An 18,501-nucleotide genomic window follows, 5' to 3' on the forward strand; every position below is an offset into this window, starting at 1 on the left:
AGGAGCTTGGTATTTCTAGTATCAGTGATAGGATTGTTGAAATTAACACTGTACTCGGTATTAGAATGTTGAGAAACGAACCAGACACTGTCACAGTGAATCTTACCAAGTGTCTAGAGGTAAATACACACAGATCTAAATGGATTGTGAAAACGTGCAATTGCATTAAGTTTTATAACCTGCATGAACTGTATCACTGTAGGCAACAAGAGCATTTCACCCCTCCATGGAAGATGTGTTCATTTAATATCACATACCTACAAGTCCCTCCCAAGAAGCTCATTGCTAGTAATCCCTTCCTTAAATCTCTTGTTAGAGCAACTGCTCAAGAAGAAATTTTTCGCCTAGCTGGTAGTAATAAGTTATCACAAGTTATATACACTGATGGATCTAAACAGGAGTCTTCTGGCAGGGCTGCATCTGCTCTTGTTGCCACCTCCCTAGTTAAGAACGATAATAAATTTGTTGAGTTAGGCATAAGAATTAACAACTGGGCGTCTACACTGCAAACTGAATTGTTTGCAATCCTAATGGCGCTAAAGCTAACCTATGACACTGAGCTTGACTCTATCATCATTACTGATTCTATGTCATCATTGAAGGCTCTTGGCTCATATAATGACTCCAACAACATGCTCATTGGGGAAGCCAGGTATAGATACTCAAAAATTAGGGACAAAGGAATTAATGTACAATTGCTATGGATCCCATCACACATTGGATTACTCCTTCATGATAAAGTTGATATGTTAGCCAAGAAGAGTATCCAGAAGGGGAACGTAGAATATAACTTTGGTATAACTGTGTCTAGCATTAGGAATAATATTAGGAGAGAAGTAAATAATGAAGATGATTGTTATAGGAATGCAGTTAGAAGCCTGAGTAGATCTATAACCCACTATGATAACATGAACGTAGATAAGTATGTTTATGGAGCAACTTGCAATGTGAACAGACTGACTGATGTTGTAGTGGCCAGGCTTAGGCTTGGTTACAAGTACTTCTGGCAGTTTGGGAGACACACAGATGATGATCAAACTAAATGTAAATTATGTGATCAGGCATATGGTCACTGTCTTGAACACTATGTGCTTAATTGTCCACTTATTGAGGAATACAGAGACAGACAGTATAATAACCTATGTGACATGTCAAGATATCTTATTAATGAAAATAAGATACCAGATATACTAAGCAAATTTCCTAAATTTGCTTGTAACAGATAAGTGAACTATAGATATGTAGATATAAATCCATATGTATTCCTGTTAACCCTTTGGGGCCTAGTTCCTAGGCCTTTTGTGTATCCACATGCTCTCGCGCTACCGTCCACAGGATGGATATGGGGTGCACAATAAACTAGCCACTTCGGTGGCAAAATCTAAAAAAAAATCTCTGTCAGGATTGTCAACAATATCATTATTATCAACATTAACATATAGACCCTTACACATGACTATAAGGAGTTTACCTGGAGTTTACCTGGAGAGAGTTCCGGGGGTCAGCGCCCCCGCGGCCCGGTCTGTGACCAGGCCTCCTGGTGGATCAGAGCCTGATCAACCAGGCTGTTGCTGCTGGATGCACGCAAACCAACGTACGAGCCACAGCCCGGCTGATCCGGAACTGACTTTAGGTGCTTGTCCAGTGCCAGCTTGAAGACTGCCAGGGGTCTGTTGGTAATCCCCCTTATGTATGCTGGGAGGCAGTTGAACAGTCTCGGGGCCCTGACACTTATTGTATGGTCTCTTAACGTGCTAGTGACACCCCTGCTTTTCATTGGGGGGATGTTGCATCGTCTGCCAAGTCTTTTGCTTTCGTAGTGAGTGATTTTCGTGTGTAAGTTCGGTACTAGTCCCTCTAGGATTTTCCAGGTGTATATAATCATGTATCTCTCCCACCTGCATTCCAGGGAATACAGGTTTAGGAACCTCAAGCACTCCCAGTAATTGAGGTGTTTTATCTCCGTTATGCGCGCCGTGAAGGTTCTCTGTACATTTTCTAGGTCAGCAATCTCACCTGCCTTGAAAGGTGCTGTTAGTGTGTAGCAATATTCCAGCCTAGATAGAACAAGTGACCTGAAGAGTGTCATCATGGGCTTGGCCTCCCTAGTTTTGAAGGTTCTCATTATCCATCCTGTCATTTTTCTAGCAGATGCGATTGATACAATGTTATGGTCCTTGAAGGTGAGATCCTCTGACATGATCACTCCCAGGTCTTTGACGTTGGTGTTTCGCTCTATTTTGTGGCCAGAATTTGTTTTGTACTCTGATGAAGATTTAATTTCCTCGTGTTTACCATATCTGAGTAATTGAAATTTCTCATCGTTGAACTTCATATTGTTTTCTGCAGCCCACTGAAAGATTTGGTTGATGTCCGCCTGGAGCCTTGCAGTGTCTGCAGTGGAAGACACTGTCATGCAGATTCGGGTGTCATCTGCAAAGGAAGAAACGGTGCTGTGGCTGACATCCTTGTCTATGTCGGATATGAGGATGAGGAACTAGATGGGAGCGAGTACTCTGCCTTGTGGAACAGAGCTTTTCACCGTAGCTGCCTCAGACTTTACTCTGTTGACGACTACTCTCTGTGTTCTGTTAGTTAGTGTAGGCCCTATTTAGGCTCTGCTTCACCGTCTTTCTTTTCTTGAGTGCTTGTGCTGTCATTGTCTTCTCCTTCAGGTGGTGTTGTGTGACCTATTTATGGGGGGTTCGACTGAGATGTCGTTTGCCCCCATAGGGAGGGACCCCCCTCCTGTCTCGACTCAGTTGACAACTGTTTCACTACCGTTGGACCAAGATATGGCTAGTGTGCCCCCTACTGGGATAAACGAACGGGCCCTTGAGGTTGGCGATGGTGCCAGGCCCCTGTCTAGCCCAAAATGCCAACCCACCATTTGTCCAGACTATGCTCCTTCTCCTCATATTACTCCAGACGTGATGGTAGTTCTTGTGCATCCTAAGGATGGCGGTACACCCTTCACCAACCCACGGGACGTCACCAACGCCATCAGTGGATCTCCTTTCGGCAAGGCTTGCATAGATGGGGGCGTCCAACAACTCGGTAGGGGTGCAGCCCTAAGGCTCCGGCTCCATCGTAAGTCTTTTCTGGCTAGAAATTTGCCATTAAATGCCATTCATGTTCTGGGTAGGTGGAATGTTGTTTGCTGGGAGGTCTGCTCCTCAATCCTCGCCGCTGGCTGTTATTACGGCAGAACTGGACTGATTTCTACATCCCTCTCAGATGAGATCCACTCTGAATTGGTTCACAGTGGGGGGTGACGACTTAGGTTTGTGGGAGGTTTGGAGCCTCTCGAATCATCTTACCCTATCTCGTATGGTTCATGTATGTTTCTCGGGTGCTCTCCCGAAATTTGTGACTTTTGGCAATCTAAGATTTCCTGTTCTTCCTTATACTTTTCCTTTACTCGTGTCAGAAATGTTTCCTTTTCGGGCATGGAGAGTTGTCTTGCCATGGTAAGGTAAGATGTGCGAACTGCAGTGGGTTTCACCCAGTAGTTAAAAACAGCATTACCTGTACTCACCTGGCTTCATGCTGCTTCTGTAAGGGGAACCACAAGGTTACCTCCCGGTCTTGCCCGGCATATCGCCAGGCTCTTGATCTGGCAAACTCAGCCAGGGCCCGGTCTTGTACACTCGATGAATGTAACTCCTGCTTTCGGTCCGTAAAGCCAGTCACAGTCAGTCAGCCCCTACCTCCTTCGCCTCCAGTGCCCCCCACTAAGGGAGTCTCCCCAACACCAACACAGCCAGGGCATCTGTACTCTGCAGCTGTGAGGGCTGATATCCATGTTACAAATCGGTTTGGGGCTCTTGTGGACCTCTCTTTACCTTTAGAGGATTCCCCACCCCCGGGGCAACATCAACTTAGGGTGTCCTCAGACCCGGTGTCCATTGTGGAAATTATTGCACATGCCCCCCTCGTCCACAATACACGTCCTCCCGTCGAGGTGGTACAGTTCCCAAATCGACTCATTGTTCAGAACCCCACCCAGTTCAGATGGACATCATACCCGACCCAGAGCCTTCCATCTCACAGCCGACTCCCCCCCCCCCAATTCTCCTCAACCCCAGTCTTGGCCTGTTTCCACTCCAGGACCCTTCATGTCTGAAGGTCCCACTTTCTCACTCTTGCCTGCCTGGGCTTTATTCCCTCATCCTATCCTCCTCCTGGTGGAGAAGGTGCTACATTCTTACCTCCAGGGCACCTCTTTTGTGACTGCATGTCTCTCGGTTCTCCCTCGCCTTATTGGGCTGCTTAGTTCACACACGTGAACCTTTCTCACCCCTCTGTTTTTCTTCTTTGGAACGCACGTTCTGTACTGGGGAAGCTTCCAGACCTTCAGAGGTATCTGGCTGAGGTACAGCCACTGGTGGTGGGTCTCTCTGAGACATGGTTATGCCCTCGACATTCTTTTCGGATGCCTGGTTTCACTGTTTACCATAGGGATCGCCTTGAAGGGAGCAGAGGTGGCCTAGCTCTTCTTGTATGCAACCGGCTCCAGAGTACAACCCTCTCTCTCCAAGCCTATGAGAGTGGAGTGTTGGAAACTCTGGCTGTGAGAGTTGCCTTAGGCACTCAGTGGTGCAACATACTCCTGATCTATAATCCGGGCTGCGGCTACTGTTACTGTAGGCCCCTTCATGGGGAGTGACCATCTTCCAGTACTTACTTCTACAACTGAAGCCTTAGTAGTGCCGGTGACGGCAGTTCGTTCACGGTGGAAAAATCACCCAGGCTGGTTGGACAACCTATAATCGGGCACTTGCTGATTAGAGCCTGCCTCAGGACTCCTTGCTGAATGAGGCTGTCGCGTCTCTGCAAGGGGCCATGCTTGAGGCGGGCTCGCGTTCATTCTGTCTCTCCGGGAGCTTCTCCCGTTCATGGCCCCCAGTTCCATGGTGGAATGATGAGTGCCTCCGAGCAGTGAAGGCGCGTCGGACAGCGTGGGCATGGTGGCAGCGCCAACCCTCTCGGACTCAGCAGTTGGCTTACCAAAGGGCAGACGCTCTTTGTCCGCGAACCCTCCTCCAGGCGAAACGTGCATCCTGGGCTTTACTCTGTTCTTCTCTTTCTTTTCGTACCTCTGCCAGTCAGGCATGGGGTTTATTCCACTCCATGTTGGGATCACGTTCTGTAAGTACTTTTCCCATGCTGGGGAAAGGAGCAACCCCACTCTTACCCCAGGACAAGGCTGAGGCATTTGCAAATTTCTTCAGTCCTATGTTTTCTCCTCCTCCTCCTCTACCCTCTAAGATGATCAAATGGGGCCCTTTGCCACCTGCTGTACCCGAGGTTCACTGCCAAGTGTTGGCATCTCCCTTTAGCTCCCATGAACTGCAGCAGGCACTTTCCCAACTTTCTTCCCGCTCTTCTCCGGGGGAGGACAACTTACCCTATTCATTTACACTACATCTACCTCCCTCCTGTACAGAAGCTATGCTGGAGGTTTTCAATACCAGCTGGTATACAGGTGTCTTCCTTGATATGTGGAAACACTCTCTTCTGGTTCCGATTCGAAAGCCGGGCAAGGATGATACCCAACCGAGCTCTTACCGGCCCATTGCTCTACTGCCCTGCTTGGGTAAGGTGCTGGAACGACTGGTGGCTACTCGCCTCTCTTGGTGGATTGAGGAACATGGCCTCCTGCTTGAAAACCAGAGTGGCTTCCAAGAAGGTCGATCCACCCTCTACCCCTTGCTTCAATTTACACAGCTTGTGCACACTTCATTTGAATGTCGGGAGTTCCTTTTAGCTGCATTTTTGGACCTACGCAGAGCATTTGACTCTGCATCACACACAGCAATTGTTTTCAAGTTGGCCCACATGAGGCTGACAGGAGCTCCCCTCTGCTGGATGCGCAACTTTATGTAAGGGAGGACCTTTCATGTAGCAGTGGGTGGCGCTTTGTCCTCACCCTGTCCTGTATACCCGAGAGTGCCCCAGGGATCTGTTCTTAGCTCACTCCTTTTCTCCGTCTTATTATCGGATCTCCCTTTCATCCAGGGAGTGCATACCCTGGTATATGCGGATGATGTGGCCCTTATGTGCAGTGCCCCAGCTTTACTGACAGCACAGGAAACACTTCAGGGTGCCCTGCAATGCATAACATCATGCGCCACCACCTGGGGTTTGAAGGTTAGTGACACTAAGTCGAAGCACTTATGCTTTACTAGACGCCGACCCCCCACTCTTCCATCAGTCTCATTGAATCAGACGCCAATCCCTTTGGTCTCTTCTCATCGTTGGTTGGAAGTCACCTTAGATGCACCATTCTTGACATGGAAGAAACACATAGCGGCCCTCCACATCTCATGTGCACATCGCATTGCACTTATGCGCCAGTTCACTGGCACCAAGTGGGGTGCGGATCGAGACCTTCTCCATAAGTTCTATATAGCTATGGTTCGCAGCAAGCTCACTTATGCGAGTGAGGTGTATGGCTCGGCTTCTTCCTCCTCTCTTCATCGCTTAGACATCCTCCAGAATTCAGCCATTCGTAATATGCTGGAGGCATTCCCTTCCACCCCTATCGCAGCCTTGGAGGCAGAGTCGGGGATAGTCCCTCTCTCGTCGGTGAGGACAGCGAGGAACTGTTTACGACTCCATCATATGGCCTCTCTGCCTTGTACTCACCTCTGTCGCCTCTCTTCACAGATGTGGGAGACAGCCTCTGTCCCCCCACGTTTGGTTCAGCCTTCCTTTGTAGCCAGGGCCCAGCGTTCTCTGACCTGCCTTACTCTTCCTGCACTTGTGGTGACTCCCTCCCCTCTCCACTCTCCGGCACCCCCCTGGCTGGACCTGACACAATACATCCACCTGGATTGGCCTTACAGGAACAGGAAACCCCCTCAGTTAGTTGCATTTCTGTTTGAAGAGTTTCACACTGTTACATATGGCTCTTCATTCTCCGTCTACACGGATGGCTCGGCACGGTCCTCCCCCCCTTCTACATCATCTGCGGCATAACACCAGACACAAACATCTCTACGACATTCCCCGTGTCTGACTAAACCTTTACAAAAATTCAATGTATGTCAAAGGCCCTAAAATCTGGAACACCCTACCTGAGAACTCTAGAACTGCAGACACATTCATCACCTTCAGAACTACCATTAGAAAACATCTTATCTCCCTGATACACCCCGTCAACTAACTACACGAATACCACCTGGTGGTTCACACTTACACTCACTCACCCATTTGACCATAAACAGAAATATTAATCTCAATCTTAAAATAATGAATCCTGTGATACTCCAATACTGAAACTATGTACTGTGCCAAAACAAAAGCATTCACATTGCTAAACTCACAAACTAGTATTTAGTCACTTAGCCATAATACCAACTTACCTCATAATTTGTAATATTTTAAAATTAAGAATTAAACTAAGTCTGCCCGAAATGCCTAGCCATGCTAGGTGTTCTAGTGGTACACTCTGTAATCATTATTTTACTACATGTAAACCACACAATAACCAAATTCTGTAAACTCATCATTGTAATCCTTATAGAGAATATAGAGAATCTCTCCCTGTGTCAAACGTGGCGGTTGGACCCTGCTCATTCTGTTCTGGCAGGGGAGCTCTTCGCCATTCACCAGGCTCTGGCTTTTGTCCTAGATCACATTCCCCCACAACCACTGGTCCTCTTCCCTGATTCCCAATCTTCCCTGGCACTTTTGTGTTCTGCCCGTCCACGATCACTGCGCGTTTTCGTTCGACAGACACAATCTCTCCTGCGCTTCTTGAGGAGCCCAGGTTGGAGCATCTCCCTTCAGTGGGTTCCTGCCCATGTTGGAATCTGGGGAAATGAAGTGGCAGATCGGGCGGCCTCCCTCGCGCACACACTTCCTACTGTTACCCCTCTTGCCCTGGGCCATAGGGATTTCACAAGGGCTGTCTGGAAGGGAATCCGTCATCAGTGGCAAGAGGGCCTTGCACACTCCCTCTCTTCTTCGGCGTTGGGCTCTGTCCGAACTTTTAATGGTGGCCCCTGCCCTTGGGCTCGCCATCCAACCGCTCGGTGGACGTTGTACTGACTCGCCTTCGAGTCGGGCACTCGCGACTGGCGGATCATCTATATCGCCTTCGGATGACGAACTCTCCGTACTGCCAGTGGTGTCCCTCACAGCCTGAGACGGTGGAACACTTCCTGATGTGGTGCCCACGTTATCACTCTGCACGGACTACTCTCCGTGCGGCCTTGCGCACACTTGGGGTGCACACTTTCACTCTACCTGTCCTCCTCAACGGGGAGGGGTTTCGCTCTCCGGACCGTCAGGAGATATTGGCTTGTACCTGCTCCTTCCTGCTGGCTTCAGGACGTATCAGAGACATATAATGTTAGTCAAGACATTCTTCCACTTTGGTCGATATTTCCTCTCCTAGCACTGGACGGCCGGGCTCGATAAGGCGTATGCTGTCAGTGGCCCTGAAACCCCAACAGAAGAATCTGTGTCAGGGAGGCTGAGGCCGCCACTATGGGTCAAGGTAACAGTCAGTTTACCGAAGCTGAACTTGAGGAATATCAGGTAACTCTAGGACTTTTACACACCCTAGAAAATAGGTAATTACTTCCAGTATCACGGAATGGTAAGCATTATAAGGGCAATGTAAAATGTCCAGGATATCTCGCAGCAAATTTTGTCAAGGTTCGGAACCAAAACCAATATTTATTTATTTATTTATTTATTTTTATTTATTAACAATTTGAGCACACATACAGAGGTACAAAAAAATACAGATAAGAGCAGCATGCCAAAGCCACTTATACTATGCATAGCATTACGGGCTGGCTTAAAATTAACTTAAGATTAACTAAGCAATGATGAAATCAGTGATAAAACATTAATGTAAACAGGTTACTATAAAGCACAAGTGAGTATTACAAAGACAGGTCATATGGTTGTATGCATTGTTGTACATTCAGTCGTATGGAGTATTCTGTTAGGTAGTGTATTTAAAAAATAATAAAGTTAGATTGGGTTTTAGGTTTAACATTTATGTGATATAATTGTGAGAAACATTTAAGATATACAATTTATAAGGTTCAGTTATTCAGTATTTATTTGGTTTTGGGTGAGTAAGTGATCTTTGAGAAGAGACTTGAATTTATAAACAGGTAGTGTTTCTTTTATATTTACAGGTAATGAATTCCAGATTTTAGGGCCTTTTATGTGCATTGAGTTTTTGCATAGCGTGAGATGGACATGAGGAACATCAAAGAGTGATCTGTGCCTTGTGTTATGGTCATGTGTTCTGTTGAGGTTGGCAAGATGTTTGAGGGGAGGGTTAATATCAGAGTTAAGTGTTCTATGTATGTAATAGGTGCAGTAATAAGTATGGATGTTTTGTATGGTGAGTAGGTTTAGAGTTTTGAATATTGGTGGAGTGTGCTGCCTGTAGTGAGAATTTGTTATCATTCTAACTGCAGCCTTTTGTTGGGTAATTAGTGGTCTGAGATGGTAGTAAGTTTATTCAGGTATACGCAAATAGTTACATAGATTATCATACATAGCAGCATATGTGTAGAGAACCTAGGATAACCCAAAAAAAGTCAGACTTATATCCATTGGGATAAGTGGATGCAATTTTCTAATACCAACAGTAGGTGGTCAGGCCTCAAACACCATACATTACACAGGAATAAACGAGTGGAACGGGTTCCATGATCATGTCATGGCCTATCTTAATATAAACCAGTTTAGTAAGTTCATGTAACTACAAGTACACATTAGTACAATGGAACTCACGGACCTTAATAGAAATATGTCACTGACTTTTTTTTGGGTTATCCTAGGTAATTTACAATATGAAAAATGAAAATGAAAATGTTTATTTCCATGCTAAGGTTACAATGTATGGTTTACATATTCAAAAATATTAATTACAAAGAAGGCCATTAGCATGCCTAAGCATTTCGGGCAGACTAAACCTAATTCTTACTCTATATTGGCACAGGTTATGGAGCAGTACATTTGAATATAATATGTATGATAATTGTGTACCAGTACATAAAAAAAAACTTACTTATAGTAACATGTATAAATTACCTAGGATAAGGCATATCTTCATAACCCGTTTAGGAAGAGAGCTAAGTTAAGCTTATAGAGGTTACAATTACACATAAGTACAATTACACTAGTTTTGGGTAATTACAGTTGCCTTACATAGTAATATATGTGTATGTTACCTAGTTATAAGTCTATGTTAAATATCTAAACAAAATCTTATCTCTTACACTACTTTATTGAAAGCCCCTGGTTATGCAGAGCATTTCAGGCAACCTTAACCCGGATGGTTAGCCACCCAGGATAACTCAAGAAAGTCAGTGCGTCATTGGAGCCTGTTTGTCTTATTTTCATTGGGGTCCTTCAATTTTGTGCCCCAGGATGCAACCCACACTAATTGGTTAATGCCCAGGTATCTACTTGCTAGGTGAAAGGGGACAGCAGGTACAAGGAAACATGTCTAATGTCAGTAATATCACCTTTTTTGAATCAGTTGTAATCCATACTTTGTAGAATGAAGTTTATCATCTATCATAGGATAACCCAACAGAGTCAAACCCACTGACTTATTGCCATTGGGGTAATTGTGCTAAAATGTCCCTAAAATTGAAGGTACATGAAGGAAGGAAAGCAATTTTTTGTATAGCAACTATTCCATGTGCATTGTGCTTATAGTGTACCCTCACAAATGTCTATTGTATATTCATAAAATAGCAGACATAGCCTCCCCTCCACAAACATGGCAGTAAAGCAATTGCAAAGAATTACAGACCAATAGCACTAACATCCCATTTCATAAAAATATTTGAAAGGAACCTAAGAAGGAAGATCGCCACCTACCTAGATACACATCACTTACACAACCCAGGGCAACACGGGTTTAGAGCAGGCTGCTCCTGTCTGTCCCAACTACTGGACCACTATGACACAGTCTTAGATGCACTGAAGGACAAACAAAATGCAGATATTGTATACACAGACTTTGCGAAAGCCTTAGACAAGTGCGACTATTGTGTAATAGCACACAAAATGCATGATGAAGGAATAACAGGTTACCTGGAGTTTACCTGGAGAGAGTTCCGGGGGTCAACGCCCCCGCGGCCTGGTCTGTGACCAGGCCTCCTGGTGGATCAGAGCCTGATCAACCAGGCTGTTACTGCTGGCTGCACGCAAACCAACGTACGAGCCACAGCCCGGCTGGTCAGGAACCGACTTTAGGTGCTTGTCCAGCGCCAGCTTGAAGACTGCCAGGGGTATGTTGGTAATCTCCCTTATGTATGCTGGGAGGCAGTTGAACAGTCTCGGGCCCCTGACACTTATTGTATGGTCTCTTAACGTGCTAGTGACACCCCTGCTTTTCATTGGGGGGATGTTGCATTGTCTGCCAAGTCTTTTGCTTTCGTAGTGAGTGATTTTCGTGTGCAAGTTTGGTACTAGTCCCTCTAGGATTTTCCAGGTGTATATAATCATGTATCTCTCCCCCTGCGTTCCAGGGAATACAGGTTCAGGAACCTCAAGTGCTCAAATTAATTGAGGTGTTTTATCTCCGTTGTGCGCGCCGTGAAGGTTCTCTTCTAGATCAGCAATTTCACCTGCCTTGAAAGGTGCTGTTAGTGTGCAGCAATATTCCAGCCTAGATAGAACAAGTGACCTGAAGAGTGTCATCATGGGCTTGGCATCCCTAGTTTTGAAAGTTCTCATTATTCATCCTGTCATTTTTCTAGCAGATGCGATTGATACAATGTTATGGTCCTTGAAGGTGAGATCCTCTGACATGATCACTCCCAGGTCTTTGACGTTGGTGTTTCGCTCTATTTTGTGGCCAGAATTTGTTTTGTACTCTGATGAAGATTTAATTTCCTCGTGTTTACCATATCTGAGTAATTGAAATTTCTCATTGTTGAACTTCATATTGTTTTCTGCAGCCCACTGAAAGATTTGGTTGATGTCCGCCTGGAGCCTTGCAGTGTCTGCAATGGAAGACACTGTCATGCAGATTCGGGTGTCATCTGCAAAGGAAGATACGGTGCTGTGGCTGACATCCTTGTCTATGTCAGATATAAGGATGAGGAACAAGATGGGAGCGAGTACTGTGCCTTGTGGAACAGAGCTTTTCACCGTAGCTGCCTCGGACTTTACTCTGTTGACTACTACTACTCTGTGTTCTGTTAGTGAGGAAATTATAGATCCATCGACCAACTTTTCCTGTTATTCCTTTAGCACGCATTTTGTGCGCTATTACGCCATGGTCACACTTGTCGAAGGCTTTTGGAAAGTCTGTATATACTACATCTGCATTCTTTTTGTCTTCTAGTGCATCTAGGACCTTGTCGTAGTGATCCAATAGTTGAGACAGACAGGAGCGACCTGTTCTAAACCCATGTTGCCCTGGGTTGTGTAACTGATGGGTTTCTAGATGGGTGGTGATCTTGCTTCTTAGGACCCTTTCAAAGATTTTTATGATATGGGATGTTAGTGCTATCGGTCTGTAGTTCTTGAGGTGTTGCTTTACTGCCCCCTTTGTGGAGTGGGGTTATGTCTGTTGTTTTTAGTAACTGTGGGACGACCCCTGTGTCCATGCTCCCTCTCCATAGGATGGTAAAGGCTCGTGATAGGGGCTTCTTGCAGTTCTTGATGAACACGGAGTTCCACGAGTCTGGCCTTGGGGCAGAGTGCATGGGCATGTCATTCATCGCCTGTTCGAAGTCATTTGGCGTCAGGATAACATCAGATAGGCTTGTGTTAACCAAATTCTGTGGCTCTCTCATAAAAAATTCATTTTGATCTTCGACTCTCAGTCTGGTTAGCGGCTTGCTAAAAACTGAGTCATATTGGGACTTGAGTAGCTCACTCATTTCCTTGCTGTCATCTGTGTAGGACCCATCTTTTTTAAGTAGGGGCCCAATACTGGATGTTGTTCTCAACTTTGATTTGGCATAGGAGAAGAAATACTTTGGGTTTCTTTCGATTTCATTTATGGCTTTTAGTTCTTCCCTCGATTCCTGACTCCTATAAGATTCCTTTAGCTTAAGTTCGATGTTTGCTATTTCTCTGACCAGTGTCTCCCTACGCATTTCAGATATATTGACCTCTTTTAGCAGCTCTGTTATTGTTTTCCGTCGCCTGTAAAGGGAGCGCCTGTCTCTTTCTATTTTACATCTACTCCTCCTTTTTCTTAGAGGAATAAGCCTTGTGCATACATCGAGTACCACCAAGTTAATCTGTTCTAGGCATAAGTTGGGGTCTGTGTTGCTTAGTATATCTTCCCAGCTTATATCGGTTAGGACTTGGTTTACTTGGTCCCACTTTATGTTTTTGTTATTGAAGTTGAATTTGGTGAATGCTCCCTCGTGACTAATCTCATTATGTCGGTCTGGGGCTCCGCGCATACATGTCTGAACCTCAATTATGTTGTGATCTGAGTATATTGTTTTTGATATGGTGACATTTCGTATCAGATCATCATTGTTAGTGAAGATGAGGTCTAGTGTATTCTCCAGTCTAGTAGGCTCTATTATTTACTGGTTTAAATTGAATTTTGTGCAGAGATTTAAAAGCTCGTGTGAGTGTGAGTTTTCATCAGAGCTGCCTTCTGGTGTTATTACTGCAACAATATTATTTGCTATATTCCTCCATTTTAGGTGCCTTAAGTTGAAATCCCCCGGAGCAAGATGTTGGGTGCAGGAGCTGGAAGATTTTCCAGACAGTGGTCAATTTTTAACAGCTGTTCCTGGAATTGCTGGGATGTTGCATCCGGAGGCTTGTAGACTACCACAATGACTAGGTTTTGGTTCTCGATCTTTACTTCTAAAACTTCCACTACATCATTTAAGGCATTAAGCAGTTCTGTGCAAACAAGTGACTCGGCAATGTACAGGCCAACGCCCCCCTTTTGCCTGTTCAGTCTGTCACATCTGTATAGGTTGTAACCTGGGATCCATATTTCGTTGTCCAAGTGATCCTTTATGTGGGTCTCAGTGAAAGCCGCAAACATTGCCTTTGCCTCTGCAAGCAGTCCACGGATGAAAGGTATTTTGTTGTTTGTTGCTGGCTTTAGACCCTGTATATTTGCAAAGGAGAATGTCATCGGACTGGTGGTATTGTTGGTACTGGGGGGGGGGGATTTTTTTTCCAGCATTAGTATCTGTATCTGTTGGTTTGGTTTGGCCATGACTGGATTTGGTGTACGATTTCTGCCATTTCCTGCCAGTTTTTTTCCTTCCTGTAAAAAACCTCTCCCTCTTGAGTGGCTGTGGCTACCCAGGTTTTCCCATGGCCTGGTGGCTACAGTAGCAAGCTCAGTTCCACAAGGCCCTGTATTTGCCCCCATCCTGTTTGTTATCCTTATATCTGACATAGACAAAGATGTCAGCCACAGCACCATGTCTTCCTTTGCAGATGACAACCGAATTTTCATGACGGTATCATCCATCGAAGACACTGAAATGCTCCAACTGGACATCAACAAAATCTTTAAATGGGCTGCGGAAAACAACATGAAGTTCAATGAAGGGAAATTTCAGTTACTCCAATATGGAAAACTCAAGGAAATTAAAACCTTATCGGATTATAAAGCAAATTTCAACCATGCAGTGGAGCGAAAAACTAATTATAGTACATGTATGCTCCTTGCTTAGCAATAAATTTGTTTACCAACGTGGCCTTAGGAATGGAACTCCGTTAAGTGAGGAAAGGCTGTATTATTAGAAGGTGCTCTCCTTCCAAGCAGTAACATCATCCTCTCCTCTTCTCCACCTCCTGCTCCCAGTGTGCCATTAGCTCTCCTCTGATAGGTAAGAGGCAGTTAAATTTTCATTTACTGTACAGTAATTTCAATTAAATTTTCATTTAGTATTCATTTTTACAGTTTCCCTGTGCTTATAATTTTATAAATTGTTTTATGTAGTACTACATTATTATTAATAAATTATTGTACAGGTTGCCATACTAATCCGGCATCATTTGGGACCTGTAGGGTGCCGGATTAGTGATTTTGCCAGATTACAGAGTGGTTAGATTAGAATACGCTTAACCCAGTGGTGATATTTACGCATCGGCGATATCTACCACTTTATGCCCTACCTTTGGCCCATTCCATTGTCCCAGTCTACCAAACTCATAGCTATTTTGCTACTATTCCTTCTGTCTGTTGATTGTGTACAAGAAACCGCCCTTTTACCTATTTCAACTACCCAATAAAGTGGTCAGAAATTGGCAATTTGGCCAGTTTCACAATTTCAAGAGATGCCAGTTTCAAAATAGGGTCCAGAATAAACCGTGCAGACATTCCTGGCACTAAAATAACATTTTCTCTGTTCATTAGTCATGTCTCCAGGCCCCTCTTATATTACGCTTGCTTTCGAAATTGAATTTTTATTCACACAAAAAATAGAAGATTTACTGTTATGCAGACTACTGCATTATTGTAATAATTATATAAATAATGTCAACCCATTTGTGACTGTGTATTAGACTGGCCAGTTGGACATGCATTGGATGGAGATGTCATTTATTTACTCTTGAACATTGGCAAAAATCGAACATTACCGCTAATTTGAGCTCAACTTTAAGGTACTTCCCGGCATGAAACCAATCAAATTTATATAGTACTATATTTCTGTAGTATATCTTGCATTCTATCAAATAAGACCAAAAAACCGAGAATACAATCATACAAACCATATGAAAATACACCGCATAGTTGCTGTTTAACACCAAAAGCAGTCGCCTATTTTCCTCATTATGCACTACGTGCTGCAGGATATTTTTTTATAGAATGCACACATACCATACAGACCTATTCTCTTGTATGTAGGCCTAAATTTACTGGTCACAGCTTATCTGAGTGACCAACAGTGGCTTGAAAGCCACCTTATCTTTTATGGACAGTGTATGGTGTATGTGCTTTACACAACATGATGCATTTCTTTTAGTCATTGGAACCATGGCTAGGGCTAAAAGTGAGCAAGTTATAGCAAATGGAGAAAAAGAAATTGGAATGACTATGGTACACTAACAGCCTCCTTCAAGGCTGGAGACATTGCAGACCTGGAGAGCGTACAAAGAACTTTCATGGCACTGTTGTGGACCCTGAACTAATCTGTTTATTTAATATTCTGTATCTTTAACCCTTTGACTGTTTCCGACGTATAAATACGTCTTACGAGCCAATGTTTCTGACGTATTTATACGCATAAATTCTAGCAGCTTCAAATCAAGTAGGAGAAAGCTGGTAGGCCCACATGTGAGAGAATGGGTCTCCATGGTCAGTGTGCACCATATAAAAAAAATCGGGGAGCCAGTGGTGCATTGTGGGAATGCCATTTCAGTTGTCCTTTTTCAGCATGTCTAGCGGTAAGAAATATGTGATTCCCCAGTAAATCTGGGACTCTTCTCTTCCCAAGTGATGCTCTAACACAGATGGAAGTGTCAGTGAAGATCAATTTCATGATTTGGAGGAGTTTGAGACCAAAAGCAATGGAGGAGGAGGAGGGGGAGGAGGGGAGGAAGAGGAGGAGGAGGAGGAGGAGGAGGGAAGGAAGAGGAGGAGGAGGAGGAGGAGGAGGAGGAGGAGGAGGAGGAGAAGAGGAGGAGGAGGAGGAGGAAGAAGAAGATGTAATAATATTGTTCCCTTGAAGCAAGAAAAAAAAAAGTCCACCCCATGACAGTGACAAGATAAGGGGAGATAACATCTGATAAGAGCTGACTTTGATGAGCGTAAACGAGGAGGGTAATATTACATGACCATCGCCCTCCCTTTGTTTTTGCTGGTACACAAACATTTCTGTCTGTCTATTTGTCTGTCTGTCAAGCTCCCTGTCTGTCCATCTAGCTCTCTGTCTCAGAGAGAGCCACAAGACTGTGTCATCACGTTTACTCACATCTTCAAGCAGAGTATAGCACTTTGTCTGGATTTCTTGGGTTATCCTAGGTAATTTACACTATGTATACTTGTATTTATGTGTACCTGTGAGACAGAGATAGGCAGACAGATAGAAAGAGAGACAGATTGAAAGATATAGAATGAGGGAGAAAGATAATTAGATAGAATGGAGGAGGGGAAGCAGCATCCGACCCCATTGTTTTGACAGGCGGTAGGGGGACTGACTAATGAGACAATATGTCACTTTGACAGCTGCCGACTTCTGACTCAAAACAATTATAAGCCACACACTCGCACACAAGACAAGGAGGAGGAGAAGGAGGAGGAGGAGGAGGAGAAGGAGAAGAAGGAGAAGAAGGAGAAGGAGAAGGAGAAGGAGAAGGAGAAGGAGGAGGAGGAGGAGAAGGAGGAGGAGGAGGAGAAGGAGGAGGAGGAGAAGGAGGAGGAGAAGGAGGAGGAGGAGAAGGAGGAGGAGAAGAAGGAGGAGGAGAAGAAGGAGGAGAAGGAGGAGGAGGAGGAGGAGGAGAAGGAGGAGGAGGAGGAGGAGGAGGAGGAGAAGGAGGAGGAGAAGGAGGAGAAGGAGGAGAAGGAGAAGGAGAAGGAGGAGGAGGAGGAGGAGGAGGAGGAGAAGGAGGAGGAGGAGGATGATTGTTTGTTTGTTTTTGTAAACAAGTTTTGTAAACAATATATTGATAATTATGTTTGTGTGCTTATTGTGTTGTATACAACGAGTGTATATATATACATTGCACCTTACTTTGGTCTCATAGGCCACATAAGTTATGTGAAAAAATAAAATAGTGAAAAAAACAAAAAACCTTCAATTACAAGTAAACTAAAGTTTACCGGGTGAGCGGCAGTCGCCGCTGTTGCCATACGCGGCTCATTTTCTGCAAACTTCACGGCTCTATATCTCGGTAAGTACCGATGGCAAAAAATTTTTTTTTGGACTAAAACACTCAGAAAAATAATCTTAACATTTTCATAAGAAAAAATAATTTTTTTTTTTTTGAATATTTGGCGACATAGAATGACAGTTTCAGAGAGGGGCCTGAAACAGTCAAAGGGTTAATAGTCTGTGTTTATTTTATCATAATTGTATATTGGAGATATTTTCATTATTAACTAAAATGAAAATATCTTATTTTATACTATTATTTTATTTAGCTATGTCTTAGGTAGGATGCAACATTTACATTTTATGTTTGAGAATTGTGGTTAGCTCTCCAAAAGGGAAAATGTTCGGTTAACTATCAGTTCACTGGTTTACCTGCCAGTGTCTACCATACCACTGTGAGCCAACGTCATTACACCCAATGTTGGGGCTGTGGGGGTTGACCTCACTGAGTCATCAGCTGGTCTCTCATAGACGACACAGTTCACCCTCACCTTTGGAGTGTCACACCTTGCTTACTGGAGCTAACCTTGGGCGCCTCTTGAGGTTCCTTCATGATCCTCCAACACTGGTCAGCCTTGTACCAGAGTTCCTCGGATGGAGTGTGGATGGCTGTATTAAGGCACTCTTGATTGTCACTATATCCTCAAGAAGCACTTAAGTGTCTTTAGTGTGAGGAGTTCAAGGAGTTACC

General features: G+C 44.4%; 1 protein-coding gene across 4 annotated transcripts in view; it reads left to right on the top strand.

Moving 5' to 3' along the window:
- The first annotated feature begins 8,301 nt into the window (after nt 1–8,301).
- LOC128687143 (calcium and integrin-binding protein 1) overlaps nt 8,302–18,501 on the top strand; it is a 97,916-nt gene continuing 87,716 nt past the window's right edge. For 3 of the 4 annotated variants that reach the window (XM_070092582.1, XM_070092581.1, XM_070092580.1), the window contains exon 1: nt 18,214–18,378. In XM_070092582.1, the coding sequence (XP_069948683.1) occupies nt 18,229–18,378 (150 nt within the window). In that variant the 5' untranslated portion in view covers nt 18,214–18,228. Of the gene's footprint in view, nt 8,551–18,213; nt 18,379–18,501 lie in introns of those variants that run through there. The other variant, XM_070092583.1, reaches the window with a different exon arrangement.

Source organism: Cherax quadricarinatus, chromosome 40 (genome assembly GCF_038502225.1).
Source record: "Cherax quadricarinatus isolate ZL_2023a chromosome 40, ASM3850222v1, whole genome shotgun sequence".
NCBI lineage: Eukaryota > Metazoa > Arthropoda > Malacostraca > Decapoda > Parastacidae > Cherax > Cherax quadricarinatus.